This window comes from Rhincodon typus, chromosome 35 (genome assembly GCF_021869965.1).
Source record: "Rhincodon typus isolate 14 chromosome 35, sRhiTyp1.1, whole genome shotgun sequence".
Classification (NCBI taxonomy): domain Eukaryota; kingdom Metazoa; phylum Chordata; class Chondrichthyes; order Orectolobiformes; family Rhincodontidae; genus Rhincodon; species Rhincodon typus.
In genome coordinates, this window is record NC_063366.1 from 7981638 (window position 1) to 8004454 (window position 22817).

The following is a 22817-nucleotide window of genomic DNA, read 5'->3' on the forward strand; positions in this document are numbered from 1 at the left end:
AGCTAGAGCATCCAGATTACTAGCCTAGAGAATTACCATTAGCCCAGCACCTTCCATTCAGGATTCTATGATTCACCATTACTTATCAACTGGATATACATGTCTCAATGTTCATTGTCATACTGTAGCTCTCCTATTTTTTGATTAACCAGCAACATATAACCAGACAGCATTGGGACATAGCGTTTTATTGAGTATTAAGCCCACGAAATGATTCTGTATTTTATTTCCTTCATTTGAACTAACTAGATTTGTCACAGCATGACTGGCATCTTATCATGAAATTCCTCTTCAAAAAGACAGACTGTTTGAAGCAGTTTTGTTTGGTCTTGCATTCATCAAATACTTTCTCAAAAAAAAGCATTGAGTTCAAATGGAAAAGTTTGTATTCCATCAATTGAATTGAACCTCTACTTGTAATGCTACAAATCTGTAGTGCAAGCAGTGGGAAGAATTAGATTACTCTTTCAGAGAATGGGCAAAGAGATGACAGGCTGAACGGCCTCCTACAGTACTGCGTGCAGCTTTGATCCTGTCTGAAATGAGGGATGAGAGAAACCTGATGGAAATCCATTTTAGATTAAACGGTGCTAGGCAGAATTTACAACGTCACGAAGTCAAGGGGGTGGGGAATGTGGTCAGGCGAGTGGATGGTGACCACAGATAACAGGCAAACTGTGTGACACTCACCCCAACATCCATAATAAATCACTGGGTTACCTCTCTCTCTCTTTCTCTGTGAGGCCAGGTCAAAAGGAACACAACCAACACCCACTTCCCTCAGGCGCATACCCCTCACCACATGCAAAGGGCTGGCCCCTCTCCAGGTGTGGCCGGTGAGGTGATTGCCCAATATCTGACAGCGTCTCAGAGCAACACCTGGCTCAGGGTTCCACGGCGACACCTAGAGCTGACTTGCTGTTCCCGACTACTGGAAGGTTCACGGCCTGGTCCCAAAGGCCTTCTAAGGGTAAACGGAGAGAGCATTTGGTAACTCTGAGAGGAACCTGCTGCCCTGATGCGAAAACCGTACCTGTGCCTCTCCCCTCCACCCCACTACTGTGCAAAGTGCAGAAACCATCATAGCAGAGTCCCTTGTTAAAGTAAGTCAGGACTTTTACAGCAGAGACCCCATAGGAATACCTACAGGAGGGCCATCAGCTCCAGGAATTCCAGGAAGTCCAGGTTTTCCAGTCGGACCCTGCAGGAAGAAAAATCAGGAAGGAACATTAGATTGGGAACCATCTCCCCCAAACCATCTTGATGTCATTATGACCATGGCTGATTGTTGAACTTTGTGTCCTGTTCCTGCTTTCTCCCACATACCCTTCAGCCCACAAGGACTATATCTAACTGGTTCTTGAAAACATCCAGTGTTTTAGCCTCAACTGCCTCCTGTGGCAGAGAAAACCATGACTCTCCAGGTGAAGAAACTTGTCTTCGCCTCAGTTCCAAGTGGCCTACCCTGTATGACCCCCCGTTTCTGGAAACAGTTCAGCCCTGAAGTGTTCAGCAAGACATTCAGTACAAGGAGAGACAGAGACTGATATAGATCACTTGTTGAATGACGAGAGCTAAAGATCGGTGCTGACAGACAGGGCAACAAACCGGGCCACTCACGCAAGGACCCAATTGCTGGGTTACAAATGCTGGATGCTCTCGTGAAGGTTGTGACTTACCTTGTGGCCTGGAGGACCCATGGCTCCCTGAGGACCAGGTATACCCTGCAGGAGAGAAGGGAGAAGAAGGAAGGATGAATGGGAGATTGGAGCCAGGCAATAACAGACTCACCATCAACACATCTAGTACATATTCCTCAGGCCCAATAGCACAAGGCCTCTTCGCAACTCCACCACAGCAAACAGAACTGATTAAGTACCAGCTTGTCTCCTCGCAACTCAATCATGGATTGCGTAACGAAGGAGAGCAAAAACCCAAAAATTCAGGATAATAATAAGAAAAAAAGTAGAACTTGTATACCAGGTCTATATTCAGTAGTAGATATTTGGTTTTTACAGATCAGATCTGTGTGGTATAGTGAAGGGCCAGTGTTTATAGCTCAATGTTGTCTCTGGCAGTGAGGAGATGGTGTTTCTGATGGTATCTGACAGTTAAAGGACAGTGTTAACAGACCAGGTGTGCACTCCATACTGAAGGAGTGGGTTTGTACATGATAGTGATGGGACCTCTTTCCTTTCTAATCTTGGTGTCTACACAATAATGACTGGGTTTGTACGCTGTAGTGAGGGGCGGTGTTACAGGCTGGATTTGTATGCGGTAGCGAAAGGGTCGTGATTATAGACTGGTTTGTATGCAGTAGTGCAGGGTTGGTAATTATAGATTGGAATTGTACACAGCAGTATTTAGGGTAGTGATTACACGCTGAGTTTGTATGCAGTTGTGGAGTGGTGATTATAGACTGTGTTTGGAGGTAGGAATGAAGGGGTAGTGATTATATTCTGGGTTTATATGCAATTGTGTAGTGGTGGTGATTATGGACTGGTTTTGTTTGTGATATTGACAGGATAATGACTGTAGACTATGTTCCTATGCGATAGTAAAGGGGTGGTGATTATAGACTGGAATTGTACGCAGTAGAAAAGGGGTGGCAATATAGGCTTGGTTTCTGTGTATTACTGAGATGGGGGGTGATTATAGGCTGGGTTTCTATGCAGTAGTGAAGAGATGGTGATTATAGGCTGTGTTTATTGCAACTGTGTAAGGGTTGTGTAGACTGCTCTGTATGTGGTAGTGTACGTGTGGTGATTATAGACTAGGATAGTACACAGTAGTGAAAGGATGATGATTATAGATTAAGTATATACATGGTAGTGACAGAGTGGTGATCCTAGACTGGGTTTGCATGCAGAAGTGACAGGATGGTGACCATAGAATGGGTTTGCATGCACAAGTGACAGGATGGAAAGATTCTTGGCAGTGTGGAGGAGCAGAGGGATCTTGGGGTTCATGTCCACAGTTCGCTGAAAGCTGCCACCCAGGTGGATAGAGTTGTTAAGAAGGTGTATGGTGCGTTAGCTCTCATTAATAGAGGGATTGACTTGAAGAGCCGTGAAGTTATGCTCCAGCTATACAAAACCCTGGTTCGGCCACATCTGGAGTATTGTGTCCAGTTCTGGTCGCCTCATTACAGGAAAGATGTGGAAGCATTGGAAAAGGTGCAGAGGAGATTTATCAGGATGTTGCCTGGAATTAAGGGAAGGTCTTACGAAGAAAGGTTGAGAGAGCTAGGGCTTTTCTCTTCAGAACGACAAAGGATGAGAGGTGACTCATTAGAGGTGTACAAAATGATCAGAGATATAGATAGAGTGGACAGCCAGAGACTTTTTCCAAGGGCATAGTGTTAAAGTGAGTGGAGGTAGAAATAGGGGAGACGACAGAGGTAGGTTCCTTACTCAGAGTGGTAGGGGCGTGGAATGCATTGCTGGAGAAGGTAGTGGAGTCGGCCTCATTAGGGGCATTTAAGCGATTATTAGATAGGCATATGGATGATAGTATAAGGTAGGGGTGGAGGTTAGATAGACCTTAGGTTTAGGGTAAAAGTTCGGCACAACATCATGGGCCGAAGGGCCTGTACTGTGCTGTACTGTTCTACGTTCTATGATGGTGATCCTAGACTGGGTTTGCATGCAGTAGTGACAGATGGTGATTATAGACTGGGTTTCTACGCAATAGTGAAGAAGTGAAATGCCTAAACTGTGTTTGCATGTAGTAGTGAAGAGTGGTGATTCTAGACTGGGTTTGTACATAGTAATGAAGGGGTGGTGATTACAGGTTGGATTTGAATGTGACAGTGAAGGGGTGGTGATTATAGATTGGGTTTGTACATAGTTGTGAAGGGATGGTGGTTATAGCCTGGGTTTGCACATAGTAGTGAAGGCGTGGTGATTATAGATTGGATTTGTATGCATTAGTGAAAGGGTAGTGATTATAGATTGGATTTGTATGCAACAATGAAGGGGTGGCGAATCTAGATTGGGTTTATCTGCGGTATTGACAGGTGGTGATTATAGATTGGGTTTGTGTGCAGTAGTGAAGGGGTAGTGATCATAGACTGTGTTTACATGGTAGTGTTATATGTGTTTATGGATTAGAGTTTTGCCACGAGATCATAATGTGTTACCTGAGCTCCAGGGATCCCTTGTTGTCCAGGAGGTCCTGGTTCTCCTTGTGGGCCCTGAATGAGATTAATCATTCAGTACAATAAATTTCCAAGCTCTCCAATATTGCAAAATTCAAGAATTATAAAGGTAAAAAAAAAAATCCTACGCACCAGGCTTCCTTTTGGACCAGGGGGGCCGTCTGATCCTCGTACACCCTGAAACACAGAGAGGTGTATTAAACATTTTCATGACTGGAAATGCAGTGAGATGGCTTGACATTTTTTTGCAAACAATGAGATATTGCTTAGGCACATTTGCATTCCCTTTTGAAACTCCCTTTTAATTTTGAAAAAATTTGGATGTGTAAAGATAATTTTGCATGGCAAATCATAAAGGATGTAGTATCCTAAACATGCCAATTAAAACACTAGCACAGCTCCAAAAGGTGAGGAGTGTCACCTCTCTTGCTCCTCAGTCACTGCTCTAGCTTCATCATCACACACCTACAAACCAGCACCAAAATTGCTCCTTCCTAAACCAACAGTTATTCTGAACTTTATGAAGGGCAATGCGAATCAGTAACACCTTCATGTTTACCTTCAGGATCCACATTCATTGCGATTAGCATTCTGAGGAAATCACCTCCATCAAATACAAGCCAGGTATTGGAAACAACTTGGGTGGGAACACTGGGGGAAGCGGGAATCAGTGGATGGGTGACAAGGGGAGATATATGCTATTTTAGATAGGTCTCTCTGTTCCAATAAGGTCACATCATAAAACATTTCAGTCACCATACTTCATAACAATCTCCACTCGATGATTTAGCAGCAGGCACCTCTGCCAAGACTGCTCGTTTCTCACAGAATCTCTATCAAGTCTACTGAAGTCACAGTTACAACACAGCATGCATATTCCTGAATTCCCTGCCTCCATACGCTTTGCCTGAGAAGAAGTTCTCAGTTAATGGTGAATATTATTTTCTGCCAGTCAATCGATTGAAAATTTTACAGAAAACATCTGATTATGTTTGCCTCTGTATTAACTCACAGCTGGTCCTTGCAGTCCAGGGGGTCCTTTGGGTCCAAGGAGACCTCTTGGTCCCTTGAAGATGTAGAAAGATAGAGGGGGAGAGAGAGGGGCGTGGATGTGTGAGAGAGAGAGAGAGAGAAAGAAATATATTAAACGTTTCAGGTTAAATTCTTGTACACAATATTGCAACTTTGATTTTATAAAATGGCACGTTGGGTGAGTTAATTGAACCTTAAGCTGCTTAGCCCTTCTGCACTTGACCTTTGCCCTTCCTCATCTCCGAGGTCAATGGCATTGTCCTGAGAGTGATGTCTATTGGTGGAACAGTTAATATTTGGGGAAATCTTACAGCAACTGCAGCTTTGATGGATGGCCACAGCTTCTGGGATTCTGGAGTGAAATCTGGAGATTTTCAAATCTCTGCCTGAGGAAGTGAGGTAAAGGAGCATTAGAGATGGAGCAATGTGAAGTAGTAATAAACAGAAGGAGTAAGTTGAAGGAGTAATGGGCAAATGGGAATGAGATGAAGGGGTACTGGGGGAGAGAGAAAGTGAAGGGGTATTAAAGAGAGAAAGCAATGTGAAAAGGTAATAAGTAAAAGAAGCGACATCCAGAAGTTTTGAAGAGAGTGAGTGAGGTGAAGGGGTATTAAAGAGAATAAGCAGAGTGAAAGGGTAATGGAAGAGAGAGGGTAATGAGAAGGGATTTTCAGAAAGAGGAAGGGAGGTGGGATTAAGGTGAATCAGAATTAGAGGGAAGGAGTAATAAAAAGGAATGTTGGGAAAGTGAAGTATGAGACACTGGTCTGATTGACTGCATGGGGTGATGAGAGATGAATGGAAGCTGTAATTCAACATTTTCCCAGCAACTTAGGGCAATTTGGCACAGACAGCTTTACTCCATCAGAAAAGCATCCCACTGTGTTTTTCCTGCATGAAAGTGATGACCATATCCTGGATTCTATTCACTAGAATAGGAACCAAGTTCTAATGCCAAGATGTACTTACAGGCTCCCCTGGCAACCCTCTTGGTCCAGCTTCACCATCATCTCCCTGCAGACAAAAGACAAACATTAGATTGCAAACAATCACAACTTGAGATCGAAGACAGACCTACATGTGCTGGAAATGGAGAAGAATCTGGTATCAAGGCTGCACCTGTCAAGTCATATTTGGAAAACAGTCAGCAATATGTCTGTGATTTATTTCAATTTTCTGATGAAATATCTCTTACTATTCATTGAATTAATTAAGGTAAGGTAAAGTCACTATAGTCCCAGAGGTCCACCGGGCTGCTCTCTCATTAGAGAGAAATATTTGGTGGTGGTTTAACCTGAGGGTCACCATGCTTCAGACAAGGGGAGTGGTTGAGAAGCAGAGTCCTTCACAATAACTTCAGCCAGTGCAGGAATTGAACCCATGCATCACTCTGCATCGGAAACCAGCCGTCCAGCCAAATGGAACTTTATCAAATTAATTACCACTTCACTGGTAGATGAATAGATTCAAAATTATTTTGCTGAATGCAAAAACGTTGCACCTACTTGGGGAGGGCCAGAGGCATTGTAACCCATGGAGCAAGGTTCTGGAAAGAAGCAGGAACAACCATTTCAGCTTCTCTCACACATCATTCGTCTGAAGGAAAGAGTTTTGAACTTGGGGAGATAAAAGGGCAAAGGTGTATACATCCCTAATTGTCTTCAGGAAGTGGTGATGAGCTGCCTCCTTGAATTGGTGAGTTATAGAGTGTGTAGGTACTACAGTATTTGACTCCTTGGTTTGGAACAACTGAATGTCTCACACAGACATTTCAGAGGGCATTTACACTGCTGTGGGTCTGGACTCATAGGTAGGCCAGAATGAGTCAGGACAGCAGATCTCCTCTCTCTTAGGGGTATTAGTTTGTACGTTTGTACATTTGATGAGATTTTGCAATAATCCAAACACATTATTATGGTTATTAATGAGTTTAAATTTATATTTCAAGCAATTTAAATTCTCTTAGATGCCAATGTGGGCCTCAAACTCACATTTCCGAGGCATTAGTTCCAGGACTGTAGGTAACTAATCCAGTATTCCACTGTGCTAGCGTCCCCCAAGTTCACACCCCACTGAGTCAACTGACCTCTCCTGTAATCTGTTACAGGCACTGGTCCTATCTGACATACCTAGAGTTCCGGTTACTCCCTAATCCTGACTGGCGGGGTCAATGGTAGGGGGTTTGGAGGGAATTGAGGCAAACACTCACCCGCTCTCCATCTTCCCCTTGTATTCCCATCGGTCCCTGCACACCAGGTTCCCCCTGGAAGAACAGAACAAACAGCAGTGTTAAGCTCTTGATGTATCATCAGAAAGTCTCTGTCACAACGTTCAGGCATTCAGTTTCTCCTGTTGGGAACAACATGTACAGAGAATAGCGTGACCATGAGTACCCTGATTCACTGTCCACTGAGCCATCACATTAGTGAACATGAAACCAGGAGTGGAGCTGTATCTTTGATGCAGATGGCAAAATAACATTCTTCCCCCTCTGCCCATTTGAGATTCATGATTGAAGCTAAGGCCGATAGGCATGCGTTTTATACAACCTAACAATCCAATCACATTATAATGGTTATTAATAAGTTTAAATTTATATTTCAAGCATTCTGGTGAATGAAATTTAAATTTTTTTAGCTGCCACTTGAGATTCACAATCGAAGCTAAAGATAATAGGCACGCGTTTTTATACAACCTAAGCGTGTCCCACAGTGTGTGATTGACATTACAATGTCATGAAATCAGCACACAGGGCAATGTCACAAACGCACAATGAGCGAAAAGATTGGATGAAGCCATTTCTGACCAGTGTTAATTTAGGGATAAATATTACTCCAGAGGATTCCTCTGCTTTCCTTTTTAAATGGTTGGATCAATTACAGGCCACGAGGAGGCTGTACAGTTTAATATCTCATCCTTTCCTTCACTAAACTATTGAACACTCAAGTCAGCATCCAATGCTGTCCTAGAGTACGTGAATCATTCATTGCTGGAATCTTTGTGACATGGGTTCATGCACCCAACCACTTAATATGACTTTACTGGGTGACATACTTGAGGAAGGAGATGCCGGGCTTTGGAAGAGTGTGCAGGAAAGGTCCAAGAGAATGGTTGCAGAGTTGAGGGACATCAATTACCTTTGTTAGAGCGGAGAAGATGGGAGTTTTCCTTGGAGAAGAGAACATGAAGAGGAGATTTGATTGAGATATTCAAAAATTACAAGAAAATCACTTCAAAAGAGAGAAAGTGTTTTCATTCCTGAAAGGATTGAGAATGAACATAGAACATAGAACATAGAACATGACAGCGCAGTACAGGCCCTTCGGCCCTCGATGTTGCGCCGACCTGTGAAACCAATCTGAAGCCTATCTAACCTAAACTATTCCATTATCATCCATATGTTTATCCAATGACCATTTAAATGCCCTTAAAGTGGGCGAGTCTACTATTTTTGCAGGCAGGGCATTCCACACCCTTACTACTCTCTGAGTAAAGAACCTACCTCTGACATCTGTCCTATATCTATCACCCCTCAATTTAAAGCTATGTCCCCTCGTGCTAGCCATCACCATCCGAAGAAAAAGGCTCCCACTGTCCACCCTATCTAATCCTCTGATCATCTTGTATGTCTCTATCAAGTCACCTCTTAACCTTCTTCTCTCTAACGAAAACAGCCTCAAGACCCTCAGCCTTTCCTCATAAGACCTTCCCTCCATACCAGGCAACATCCTGGTAAATCTCCTCTGCACCCTTTCCAATGCTTCCACATCCTTCCTATAATGCGGTGACCAGAACTGTACGCAATACTCCAAGTGCAGCCGCACCAGAGTTTTGTACAGCTGCAACATGACCTCATAGCTCCGAAACTCAATCCCTCTACCAATAAAACCTAACATACTGTACGCCTTCTTAACAACGCTATCAACCTGGGTGGCAACTTTCAGTGATCTATGCACATGGACACCGAGATCTTTCTGCTCATCCACACTACCAAGAATCTTACCACTAGCCCAGTACTCTGTATTCCTGTTACTCCTTCCAAAGTGAATCACCTCACACTTTTCCGCATTAAACTCCATTTGCCACCTCTCAGCCCAGCTCTGCAGCTTATCTATGTCCCTCTGTAACCTGCAATATCCTTCCGCACTATCCACAACTCCACCGACTTTGGTGTCATCCGCAAATTTACTAACCCATCCTTCTACGCCCTCATCCAGGTCATTTATAAAAATGACAAACAGCAGTGGCCCCAAAACAGATCCTTGAGGTACACCACGAGTAACTGAACTCCAGGATGAACATTTCCCATCAACCACCACCCTCTGTCTTCTTACAGCTAGCCAATTTCTGATCCAAATCGCTAATTCACCCTCAATCCCATGCCTCTGTATTTTCTGCTATAGCCTACCATGGGGAACCTTATCAAATGCTCTACTGAAATCCAAATACACCACATCAACCGCTTTACCCTCATCCACCTGTTTGGTCACCTTCTCGAAGAACTCAATAAGGTTTGTGAGGCACAACCTACCCTTCACAAAACCGTGTTGACTATCCCTAATCAAATTATTCCTTTCTAGATGATTATAAATCCTATCTCTTATAATCCTTTCCAACACTTTACCCACAACCGAAGTAAGGCTCACTGGTCTATAATTACCAGGGTTGTCTCTACTCCCCTTCTTGAACAAGGGGACAACATTTGCTAGTCTCCAGTCTTCTGGCACTATTCCTGAAGACAATGACGACATAAAGATCAAAGCCAAAGGCTCTGAAATCTCCTCTCTAGCTTCCCAGAGAATCCTAGGATAAATCCCATCCGGCCCAGGGGACTTATCTATTTTCACACCTTCCAGAATTGCTAACACCTCCTCCTTATGAACCTCAATCCCGTCTAGTCTAATAGACTGTATCTCAGTATTCTCCTCGACTACATTGTCTTTTTCCTGTGTGAATACTGACGAAAAATATTCATTTAGCACCTCTCCTATCTCTTCGGACTCCACGCACAACTTCCCACTACTGTCCTTGACCGGCCCCAATCTTACTCTAGTCATTCTTTTATTCCTGACATACCTATAGAAAGCTTTAGGGTTTTCCTTGATCCTACCTGCTAAAGACTTCTCATGTCCCCTCCTGGCTCTTCTTAGCTCTCTCTTTAGGTCCTTCCTGGCTAACTTGTAACTCTCAAGCGCCCTCACTGAGCCTTCACGCCTCATCTCTACATAAGCCTCCTTCTTCCTCTTGACAAGAGATTCAACTTCTTTAGTAAACCACGGTTCCCTCGCTCGACCACTTCCTCCTTGCCTGACAGGTACATACTTCTCAAGGACACGCAGTAGCTGTTCCTTGAACAAGCTCCACATTTCAATTGTGCCCAGCCCCTGCAGTTTCCTTCTCCATCCTATGCATCCTAAATCTTGCCTCATCGCCTCATAATTGCCTTTCCCCCAGCTATAACTCTTGCCCTGCGGTATATACCAATCCCTTTCCATCGCTAAAGTAAACGTAACCGAATTGTGGTCACTATCACCAAAGTGCTCACCTACCTCCAAATCTAACACCTGGCCTGGTTCATTACCCAGTACCAAATCCAATGCGGCCTCGCCTCTTGTTGGTCTATCTACATACTGTGTCAGGAAAGCCTCTTGCACACATTGGACAAAAACTGACCCATCTGAAGTACTTGAACTATAGCGTTTCCAGTCAATATTTGGAAAGTTAAAGTCCCCCATAACAACTACCCTGTTATTTTCGCTCCTATCCAGAATCATCTTTGCAATCTTTTCCTCTACATCTCTGGAACTTTTCGGAGGCCTATAGAAAACTCCCAACAGGGTGACCTCTCCTTTCCTGGTTCTAACCTCAGCCCATACTACCTCAGTAGACGAGTTGTCATCAAATGTCCTTTCTGCCACCGTAATACTGTCCTTGACTAACAATGCCACACCTCCCCCTCTTTTACCACCTTCCCTGATCTTACTAAAACATCTAAACCCCAGAACCTGCAACAACCATTCCTGTCCCTGCTCTATCCATGTCTCCGAAATGGCCACAAGGGGTGCAGACTTAAAGTAAGTGGTAAAGGAAGTAACGGAGATACAAGGAGAAACATTTTCCCAGAGAATGCACTGCCGGACAGCGTGGCGGAAGCAAATTCAATCGAGGTACTCAAAAGGGAATTGGATTATTATCTCAATATGAATAATGTGCAGGGTCACAGGAAGAAGGTGGGAGAATGGCCCTGGTAAACCGCTCCTTTGGAGAGCAGGCACAGAGTCAATAAGCAAAATAGCCTCTTTCTGTGCTGTGACCATTCTGTGATTGAGTATCTCTCACTATCGCTCTCTTCAAGAAAGAATAGAGGACGTTATTGAGTGACACACAAAACCTCTAGGGTTAGGTTGTGCTAAAATTCCACTCTACGTATATGCCTAACATTGGCTGTTTTACCTCTCTCCCTCTCAAGAAGCTACAAAGACTGAAATGTTTTTCCACTTAGATACTTTCTGTTCTTCACTTCAGCATATTTTTTAATCCAGCTCTAGTGGATGATTCAATGGTCCACTTGTTTGCTGGAATCTGAGCTTCTCTGTTCACATGCAAGCTGGCCATGTCATTCCACCATTTATGCTTGTGTGAAGGATCACACCACCAAGTGGAATTCAAACCCATGTCTTCAGAACCACAGCCTGGGGCTCTAGAATACTAGTCCAGTGATATTACCATGTCGACACCATCTCCTCAGAGTAAAAACATTGAACTTTCAGATTTTTAAGTGCAAAGTACGATAATTTCAAATATCTGGGAACTAAAGGGAATCAGATCCGCAACACAGCGTATCATGTGCTTGTCGCCTGCTGATCTGTGTTCAGCTGTGGGCTGTCGTCTTGGCATGTAGGAGGTGTGAGACACATCTGCACTAGAATCAGTGTACTCGACAACCGAGTCCTGTACTCACCCGGTTCCCCTTCTCTCCAGGCAAGCCAGGCAGCCCATCAAATCCTCGGTCGCCCTGCATAATACAAAAGCAAGACATCAGTGGATACAAGGACATTAAAGCTCAGCAGGAGCTCACAGTCTGTCTCACACGCGTGCAGAACGTACTGAAGGAACCAACAGACACGTACACCCACACAGAATGCACCACACACATGCGCAAAGAATACAGCACACACACAGACCACAGAATGCAAGACAGGGACTGCACAGAGAGAACATATCAGAGACTGAGATCTATGGAGAAAATATAACAGACATAGAAACACACACACACACACACACAGGACTGAGACATGCTCACACACACAGACCATTGCACTGCATAAGCTCCACCAATCTGATGGTGTCACACAGTCTTTAGCAGAAATGAAATAGTCTAGCACAAAAACTGATGAAGATAGGGCATCATTAAATGGCTCCTGACGGCGTTTGTAATTATATCTAACTGGTCAATGTAAGTTGCACGTATTGCTGTACTGGATTAAACAATATTTGGTTGTGTGAGATAAGAAGCAGCAGTGTGTACTACCTACAAGATGCATTGCAGAAATTCACCAAAGATCCTTATACAGCACCTTCCAAAGCCACGATCACTTCCAGCTAGAAGGTCAAAGGCAGCAAATACATGGGAACATCACCCACTGCAAATTGCCCTCCAAGTCACTCACCATCCTGACTTGAAAATATATCGCTGTTCCTTAACAGTCGCTGGGTCAAGATCCCGGAATTCGCTCCCTGATGGCGTTATGGGTCAACCCACAGCAAATGGACTGCAGTGGTTCAAGAAGGGATCTCACCACCACCTTCTCAAGGGAAACTAGTTAAGCAACAGCCTGACATAGTCATAGTCACTAAATCATACCTTACAGGCAATGTCCCAGGCACCACCACTGCCATCCCTGGATACGTCCTGCCTCACCAGCAGGTCAGATCCAGCAGAGGTGGTGGCACAGTGGTATATAGTTGGGAGGGAGTTGTTCTGGAAGTCCTCAACATTGACTCTGGACCCTATGAAGTCTCATGGCTTCAAGTTAAACATAGGCAAGGAAACCTCCTGCTGATTACTACGTACTGTCCTCCTTCAGCTGATGAATTCATACTCCTCCATGTTGAACAACCCTTGGAGGAAGCACTGAGATGGCAAGAGTGCAAAACGAGCTCTGGGTAGGGGATTTCAACATTCACCATCAAGAGCGGCATGGCAGCAGTACTACTGATCAAGCTAGTCATGTCCTAAAGGAAATAGCTGCTATACTGGGTCTGCGCCAGGTGGTGAGGGAACCAACAAGAAAGGAAAACCACACTTGACCTCATCCTCACCAATCTGCCAGCTGCAGTTCATCTGTCGATGACGGTATCAGTAAGAGTGCCCTCCACACAACCCTTGTGGAGATGAAGTCTCACCTTCACATTGAGAATGACCTCCATCGTGCTGTGTGGCACTATCATTGTGCTAAATGGGACAGACTTTGCACAGATCAAGCAACTCAAGGCTGGGCATCGATGAGGCACTGTGGGTCATCAACAGCAGCAGAAATGTACTCCGACACAATCTGTGACCTCATGGCCCGGCATATTCCCCACTCAACAATCACCATCAAGCCAAGAAATCAACTCTGGTTCAATGGAGAGTGCAGGAACAACACCAGGCATACCTGAAGATGAGGTGTCAACCTGGTGGAGCTACTAAACAGGACTACCTGCTTGCTGCTTATGCTGTTTGGCAAGTGACAAATGGAGCTAATCAGTCCCACAACCAACAGATCAGATCTAAGCTCTACAGTCCTGCTGTATCCAGTTGTGAATGGTGGTGGGCAATTAAACAACTCACTGCAGGAGAAGGCTCCTCAAATATCCCCATTCTCATTGATGGAAGAGCCCAGCACACTCATGCAAAAGATAAGGCTGAATCTTCAGCCAGAACTCCCAAGTAGATGATTCATCTCGGCCTCCTCCAGTGGTCCTCAGCACTACAGATACCAGTCTTCAGCCAATTCACTCCATGTCATATAAATAAATGGTTGGAGACACTGGATTCTGCAAAGTTTACGGGCCCTGACAACGTTCTAGCAATAGTACCGAAGACGTATGCTCCAGAACTTACCACTCCCCTAGCCAGGCTGTTCCAGTTTGGGTTCCACTAGGGCCACTCAGCTCCTGACCTCATTACAGCCTTGCTTCAAACATTGACAAAACAACTGAATTCCAAAGTGAGAGTGACAGCCCTTGTCATCAAGGCTGCATTAGACCGGCTGTAGCATCAAGGAGCTCTAGCAAAATTGGAATCAATGGGTACCAGGGGGCAAATTCTCCAGTGGTTGAAGTCATACCTGACAATAGGAAGATGGTTGGGATTGTTGGATGTCAGTCATCTCCAATCCTTCTCTGCCGGAGTTCGTCAGGGTAGTGTCCTTGACCCAACCATCTTCAGCTGCTTCATTAATGACATTCCTTCGATCGTAATGTCAAAAGTGGGGATGTTCAGTCATGATTGCACAATGTTCAGCACCATTCGTGATTCCTCAGATACTGAAGCAATCCATGCTCAAATGCAACAAGATCTGGACAATATCCAGGCTTGGGCTGACAAGTGGCAAGTGACATTCACACCACACAAATGCCAGGCTATGACCATCACGAATAAGAGACAATTTAAGCACTGCACCTTGGCATTCAACGGTGTTATCATCATTGAATCTCCCAATATCAACATTTTGGGGGTTATCATTGACCAAAAACTCAACTGAACCCACAACATCAACACAGTGGCTACAAGAGCAGGTCAGAAGCTAGGAATCCTGCGGCGAGTAACTCACCTCCTGACTCCTCAAAGCCTGTTCATCATCTACAAGGCACAAGTCAGGAGTGTGATGGAATCATCCCCACTTTGCCTGGATGAGTGCAGCCCCAACAACACTCAAGAAGCTTGACAGCATCTAGGATGATGATTGGCACTACATCCTCAAGTATCTACTCCCTCCACCATTAACGCTCAGTGGCAGCGGTATGTACTATCTACAGCATGCACTGCAGAAATTCACCAAAGATCCTCAGATAGCACCTTCCAAATGCATGACTATCTAGAAAGACAACGGCAGCAGATATATGGGAACACCACCACCTTCAAGTTCTGCTCCAAGCCACTCACCATCCTGACTTGGAAATATATCACTGTTCCTTCATTGTCGCTGGGTCAGAATCCTGGAATTCCCTCCCTAATGGCATTGTGGGTCAACCCACAGCAGGTGGACTGCAGCGGTTCAAGAAGGTAGCTCACCACCACCTTCTCAAGGACAACTAGGGACAGGCAAAAAGTACTGGCCAGCCGGTGATGCCCACATCACAGAAATAAATTTTTAAAAAACTATGAGCAGGTAACAAATGCTGGCCAGCCAGTGACGTCCACATCCCAGGAATGAATTTAAAAAAGTATTTTCTCATGAAGAATTAATCATGTTTACTCTTTTCCACTGCCAATTAAATGGGCTATCAGATGTAATATAGACAAGAGAGTTAAGGGGGATTCTTGTGGTGTAGTGGTAGTATTCCTAGCTTGGGCCATCAGCCTGGTTTCAAATCCCACCTGCTCCAGTGAAATAACATTTCTGAAGACGCTAATTCAAGAACATAGAGGATTACAGAGGATTAGCGACAGCACTCTACACCAACCATATACCACAAGTGGTTGGTATTGCAACATACAATATGATTATCAATGATGGGGATCATTACTTAAATATCCCAAGATAGCTGCAGTGGAGAAAAAAATCCATTTGACTCAAGAGAAAAACATTTCAGAAGGAATAATTAGCCTCTCACTTTAAGAATATTTAGATATTCAAAAGTTGCAGGACTTTGAGCAGACAAGCTGTCAGCAATACAAGTGGAAGCAGCTGCAAAGCAGAAGAAAACCTTAACCTGAGGGCTGGTAAAAGGCACAGTGAATGCCTTGGGCGAACAGGAGAACAAACCTGGTCACACTGCTAAGTTACAGAGATCTTGCAGAAGGTCCTGTGGGAGCAGTTTAGTGCTCTTGGTTAAAGTTTGGAATTGCCTTGGGCAATGGGGAAAAGTTTTAAAACTACAGTGCAAAAGACCAGGCTGGAAAGGACAGAAGGTGAAAATGACTACTTATTCTTCAGAACAGGCATCACTACCTTTCCAAGCAAGCTCCATGAAGCATAGATTTTGAAGGTAGAGTTTAATGGAAGAAAGCAGTTAGAAGATTTTACGTTTGTAATAAGACTGGGACATTCATAATTTACACTATGGTTTCGTCAAGGTAGTATATTCAGACCACAAAGATTTATTTGAAAAATTACACAAATAGATGTGCATGTTCCTAAGATTATGAAAGATAGAAATAAATCTGCTTTGCCCATGAAGAATCATGAAACTTCCATCCTGGCTGTAGAAGTCAAGAAAACCTCCAGGAGAAGGGAAACTATCATTTTGACTGAACAAAGCAGGGACATTCCCTAGTAAGCCGTACAGAGATACAGTGTTCGCATAACAGAGAACTCAAAATATTATTGGAAGCATATCATAGAACATTGCAATAAGAGAGTTCAGAAGACTCGCAAATAAAATACTGCAATATTGCTGAGTCAGAGTTTAAAAGTTTGAAGAGTCTTTAAAACAAGAGAATTAAAATAGCAATGATTTAATACAAGGATACAAGCTTTAAAAACATCAATATTTGTCTTTTGTAAAACCATGTAATCTTTGAAAAAGTAAAATGAACAGCATTGAAATGCTGCAGATTTAAAACAGCTTTAACGTATGTAGAATAAGTAACAATCAACAGAAGAAATGTTGCTATTAAGATTTAAATGTCAGATTTGGCCCAAGTAAAAGACAATATTGTACATCTTGGAGAAAATAGTTCTTAAGATGTTGAATTGCCTCAAAACTAAAGACAAAATTCTAAGCTGAACAAGCAATTACACTTTTATATTCAATAGGACCTACGGCTTTTGATGTTTTGAGTCACCAAAATATAAGACATAAATACCTTTCAGGACAAGCTAACAGCTTTTGATAATTATTTCAATCAGCGAACAAACAAAATACATGGGACAGTAAGATTCAACAGACCAATTAAGCATCCAAGGGAATCAATAGATAACTTCATCAACATCTCCTATAGATTAGTGGAAAACTATGACTCTGGAGCTTTGAAATCAGAATTGAGAAAAGACAGAATTACAACTTGAATTATTAATGACCTTTTACCAGACTTATTACAGTCTGAAGAGGATTTAACTTCGGAGAAAGTTATTCAGATTGTGCTGGACGCAAAAACCAGGAAAATCACAGGCAAATCCTGAGAGGGAAAAGACAACCTTGCTGTGGGAAAGCAACAGAACCTAGCTACTTTGGAGGGTACAGACACATGAAAGGCCAACACAAACAGCAGGACAAACAGTAAATGCTAAGAGTCAATCTCAGCATACTGAAGCAAAGGAGCCTTACAGACACAAGCAGTATCCAGCCATGACAGGAAAATTGTACATCTATAAAACTCTAGGTCACTTCCAAAGGATGTGCAGACGTATGGCTCCAGTTCAGAGTAGCAAAAATACAAATGCTAACTTGTACAAAGATGTTGCTTAAATAGAACCGCCACCACTGGGAAAGATATGAGAGACATTCCTAAGGGAAACTGATAATCCAAATGACCAGAACGTGGAAGGACTAGTTTATGTCAATGCACATCTCAATAATTTTTCGCTTGATACAGGAATGAGTGTCAGTGCCCTATTGCATCAGTTTGCGCCTACACTGATAATCCAAGTGGGATGACTCTCAAAAGTAAAGACATGCTACAAGTGACACTTCAACACAACAAGTATGAGAGTTGAAAATATATGCATAATTTCTAATCAACAGTTCTCACTTTTGAGCCTACACACATCCCGACCTCATTATTCTTACCGTAGGAGAATGCAGTTGGAAAAGAACTGGTACAGACACAAAGCATTGTCAAACACCAGGTAATGGGGCGCCCACCAGAAGGTTACACTAGGCATCTCAAAATGATGGCAGAAGCAAACAGAAGAAAAGAATCCACTTCAATTAATTTCATACTGTCACCAATAAAGAAGCCTCAGGCTTTACAGGCCCTATGCAAAAGTTTTCCATTCCTAGCACCTTGAACAAAGATTTTTTTTCTATTCATTTGTGGGATGTGGGCATCGTTGGCTGGCCAGCATTTCTTGCCCATCCCTAATTGTCCTTGAGAAGGTGGCGATGAGCTGCCTTCTTGAACCACGGCAGTCCTCCTGCTGTGGGTTGACCCACAATGCTATTAGGGAGGGAATTCCAGGATTTTGACCCAGCAACAGTGAAGGAACGGCGATATATTTCCAAATCAGGATGGTGGGTGACTTGGAGGGGAACTTGGAGGTGGTGGTGTTCCCAAATGTCTGATGCCCTTGTCCTTCTAGGTGCAAGTGGTCATGCATTTGGAAGGTGCTGTCTGAGGATCTTTGGTGAATTTCTGCAATGCATTGTATTAATAGTACACACTGCCGCTGCTGAGCGTTGGTGGTGGAGGGAGTGAATGCTTGTGGATGTAGTGCCAATCAAGTTGAGTTGCTTTGTCCTGGATGGTGTCAAGGCGCTTGAGTGTTGTTGGGGCTGCACTCTGAGGCAAGTGGAGAGCATTCCATCAGGCTCCTGACTTGTGCCTTGTAGATGGCGGACAGGCTTTGAGGAGTTAGAAGGCGAGTTACTCGCCAGTATTCCTAGCTTCTCGCCTGCTCTTGTAGCCACTGTGTTTACGTAGCGAGTCCAGTCGAGTTTCTGGTCAACGATAACACCCAGGATGTTAACAGTTGAGGATTCAGTGATGGTAACACAACTGAATGTCAAGGGGCAGTGGTTAGATTGTCTCTTATTAGTGGTGGTCATAGCCTGGCATTTGTGTGGTGCAAATGTCACTCGCCACTTGTCAGCCCAAGCCTGGATATTGTCCAGATCTTGTTGGATTTGAACATGGACCGCTTCAGTATCTGAGGAATCACGAATGGTGCTGAATATTGTGCAGTCATCGGCAAACATCCCCACAACAATTAAGTATGACTCCCACCACCAGAGAGTTTTCCCCCTGATATGCATTAATTCCAGTTTTGCTAGAGATCCTTGATGCCACAGTTGGTTGAATGCAGCCTTGATATCAAGAGTTGTCATTCTCACCTCTGGTATTCAGCTCTTTTGTCCACGTTTAAACCAAGGCTGTAAAGAGGTCAGGAGCTGAGTGGCCCTCGCAGAACCCAAACTGGGCATCACGGAGCAGGTTATTTATGAGCAAATGCTGCTTGATAGCACTGCTGATGACACCTTCCATCATTTTCCTGATGATCAAGAGCAAACTGATGGGGTAGTAATTGGCCGGGTTGGATTTGTCCTGCTTTCTGTGTACAGGACATACTTGAGCAATTTTCCACATTGTCGGGTAGATACCAGTGTTGTAACTGTACTGGAGCAACTTGGCTAGGGGAGCGCAAGTTCTGGAGCACAAATCTTCAGTACTATTGCTGGAATGTTGTCAGGGTCCGTAGTCTTTGCAGTACCAGTGCCTCCAAGCTTTTCTTGATATCACGAGAAGTGAATCGAATTAGCTGAACACTGGTATTCACTGGGGACCACTGTAGGAGGCCGAAATGGATCATCCACTCGGCACTTCTGGCTGAAGATTGCTGCTATTCTTCAGCCTTATCTTTTGTACGGATGTGCTGGGCTCTTCCACCATTGAGGATGGGGATATTTGTTGTTGGGGCTGCACTCTGAGGCAAGTGGAGAGCATTCCATCAGGCTCCTGACTTGTGCCTTGTAGATGGCGGACAGGCTTTGAGGAGTTAGAAGGCGAGTTACTCGCCAGTATTCCTAGCTTCTCGCCTGCTCTTGTAGCCACTGTGTTTATCCACCAACATGCACGACTGGATGTGGCAGGACTGCAGAGCTTAGATCTGATCCATTGGTTGTGGGATCACTTAGCTGTCTATCATTTGCTGCTTCTGCTGTTTGGCGTGCAAGTAGTCCTGTTTGGTGGCTTCACCAGGTTGGTATCTCATCTTCAAGTATGCCTGGTGCTGCTCCTGGCAAGCCCTCCTGCACTCTCCATTGAACACGACTGATTCCCTGGCTTGATGGTAATGGTTGAGCGGGGCATATGCCAGGTCATGAGGTTACAGATTGTGCTGGAGTACAATTCTGCTGCTGTCGATAGTCCTCATAGACACCCTTCTTGAGTTGCTAGATCTGTGCAAAGTCTGTCCCTTTTAGCACGGTAATAGTGCCATACAACACAATGGGAGTTAGATGGGAGTTATTCTCAATGTGAAGGCAGTACTTCGTCTCCACAAGCACTGTGAGATGGTCAGTCTTACTGATACTGTCATGGACAGATACAACTGCAGCTGGCAGATTAGTAAGGATGAGGTCAAGTATTCTTTTTCCCTCTTGTTGATTCCCTCACCACCTGGCGCAGACCCAGCGTAGCAGCTATTTCCTTTAGGACATCATCAGTTTGATCAGTAATACTGCTGCCGAGCAACTCTTGGTGGTGAACATTGAAATTCCCCACCCAGAGTACATTTTGTGCCCTTGCCATCCTCAGTGCTTCCTCTAAATGTTGTTCAACATTGAAGAGTACTGATTCATCAGCTGAGGGAGGACGGTATGTGGTATTCGGCAGGAGGTTTCCTTGCCCAGGTTTAACCTGAAGCCATGAGACTTCATGGCGCCGGAGTCAATGGTGAGGACTCCCAGAGCAACACCCTCCCGACTGTACACGACTATGCCATCACCTCTGCTGGGGCTGTCCTGCCGGTGAGACAGGACATATCCAGAGATAACAATGGTGGTGCCAGGGACATGGTGTGTAAGGTATGATTCTGTGAGTATGACTATGTCAGGCTGTTGCTTAACTAGTCTGTGAGACAGCTCTCCCAATTTTGGCACTAACCCCCAGACGTTTGTGAGGAGGACTTTGCAGGGTCGAAAGGGCTATTTCTGCCATTGTCTCTTCCGGTGCCTAGGCCAATGCCAGGTGATCCATCCAGTTTCATTTCTTTGAGACTTTGTAGTGATTGGTACAACTGCGTGGCTTGCTAGGCCATTTCAGAGGGCAGTTGAGAGTCAACCACATTGCTGTGGGTCTGGTGAGGGTGGCAGATTTCCTTCCCTGAAGGGCATTAGCGAACCAGATGGGTTTTTCTGACAATCAAGAATGATTTCATGGTGATCAGTACATTATTAATTCCAGACTTTATTTTACCATGGTGGGATTCGAACCTGGGTCCCCATAACATCAACTGGGTTTCTGAATTAATAGTCTATCGATAATACCACTAGGCCACTGCTTACCCCTTGATCAAAAGACTAAAGATCAAAGGATCAAAAGACGATAAACCAAAGCTCGCCAGAAGCAAGACTGAAGTTGTGAGGGCTGCAAAACAGCCCAGTAATCAAATTGATCCAAAAATTTTTATTCTAATGCTGGATGATATGCTTTAAAACAACATTTTATCCTTTGTAACTCCGTGAAAGGCAGATCAACATTGACGGATTCCAGATATAACCAAAAAGAAGATATTGCCTAGTGTGAAAATCTAATTTATTGCAAGGATGAAAATATTTTTCTAACACTGCAGCAAACTTCCATAATGGACACGCACAAGTTTAAAGGTCCTTGAGACGATATTATGGGAAAACTACCTGAGTTAGCAAGGAAGTTTTCTGCTACGAAGAGAATTCAGGAAATTACAAGCTCTTGAGATAAGTTAATGGACCAACAACTGGGTTTAACAGGAACGATGTTCTTGTAAAGGATACATGAGAGATAAAAGATCCTCCAGTGGGGGAATAATGTACAGTCAACTGGAATTAAAGTCAGCAGTTCTCAAGCCAACTACTAATTTTCGAATCTTGAAGGAAATATGTTTTGGAATAATTGTCATAATCTCCAGATTGCCTGTTATTGTAAAGTCACAGACTTGAAGAAACAAGAGGTAAATATTGTTATAACTATACATGTAAATGCTAACTATTAAAAAAAGCTCAATGGGAGATGTTGAATCAGAGAATGGTTCTGAAAAAGCTAATGGTGAAGCCGCAAAAGTTCCACCCAATCTGATACTTCCTTTGGGTAGAAAAGAAAGTCTAGCATGAAATCCTGATGGAAACTGACATGACATATCTGGCTCCTGATAATCTCTATACAGGTCGGCGCAACATCGAGGGCCGAAGGGCCTGTACTGCGCTGTAATGTTCTATGTTCTATAATTATGCCCAACTCGTCAAATGTAACTTGTACCTATGGAGACAGAAACAAAGTTAAGGATTTACAGCATCTGCAGTATTTTGCTTTTGTAAATTGCACCCATTGGTATTGCGCAATAACCTATATCTTGTTGTGTAAGACAAATGCCTCTTCTTGTTAAGACTCAATAACGGTTTCCCTCTATTGTTTATTTGATAGCTCCTTGGACATAGTACAAAAAGAACATGGTACAAAAAGAATAATCAGTGGAAGCACTCTACTCCATCATGGGACACAATGGTGGGTAGTGCAATACAAGACAACCACATCATGGGGACTGACACACAGAAAGAGTAA

General features: G+C 43.9%; 1 protein-coding gene across 2 annotated transcripts in view; it reads right to left on the reverse strand.

Annotated features, from left to right (window-relative positions):
- LOC109912388 (collagen alpha-1(V) chain-like) overlaps positions 1-22817 on the reverse strand; it is a 103820-nt gene that overhangs the window by 73636 nt on the left and 7367 nt on the right. For both annotated transcript variants that reach the window (XM_048616639.1, XM_048616638.1), the window contains exons 7-14: positions 12153-12206; positions 7401-7454; positions 6161-6205; positions 5172-5225; positions 4292-4336; positions 4142-4195; positions 1680-1724; positions 1148-1201 (exon numbers count right to left, since the gene is read on the reverse strand). In XM_048616639.1, the coding sequence (XP_048472596.1) occupies positions 1148-1201; positions 1680-1724; positions 4142-4195; positions 4292-4336; positions 5172-5225; positions 6161-6205; positions 7401-7454; positions 12153-12206 (405 nt within the window). The remainder of the gene's footprint in view (positions 1-1147; positions 1202-1679; positions 1725-4141; positions 4196-4291; positions 4337-5171; positions 5226-6160; positions 6206-7400; positions 7455-12152; positions 12207-22817) is intronic.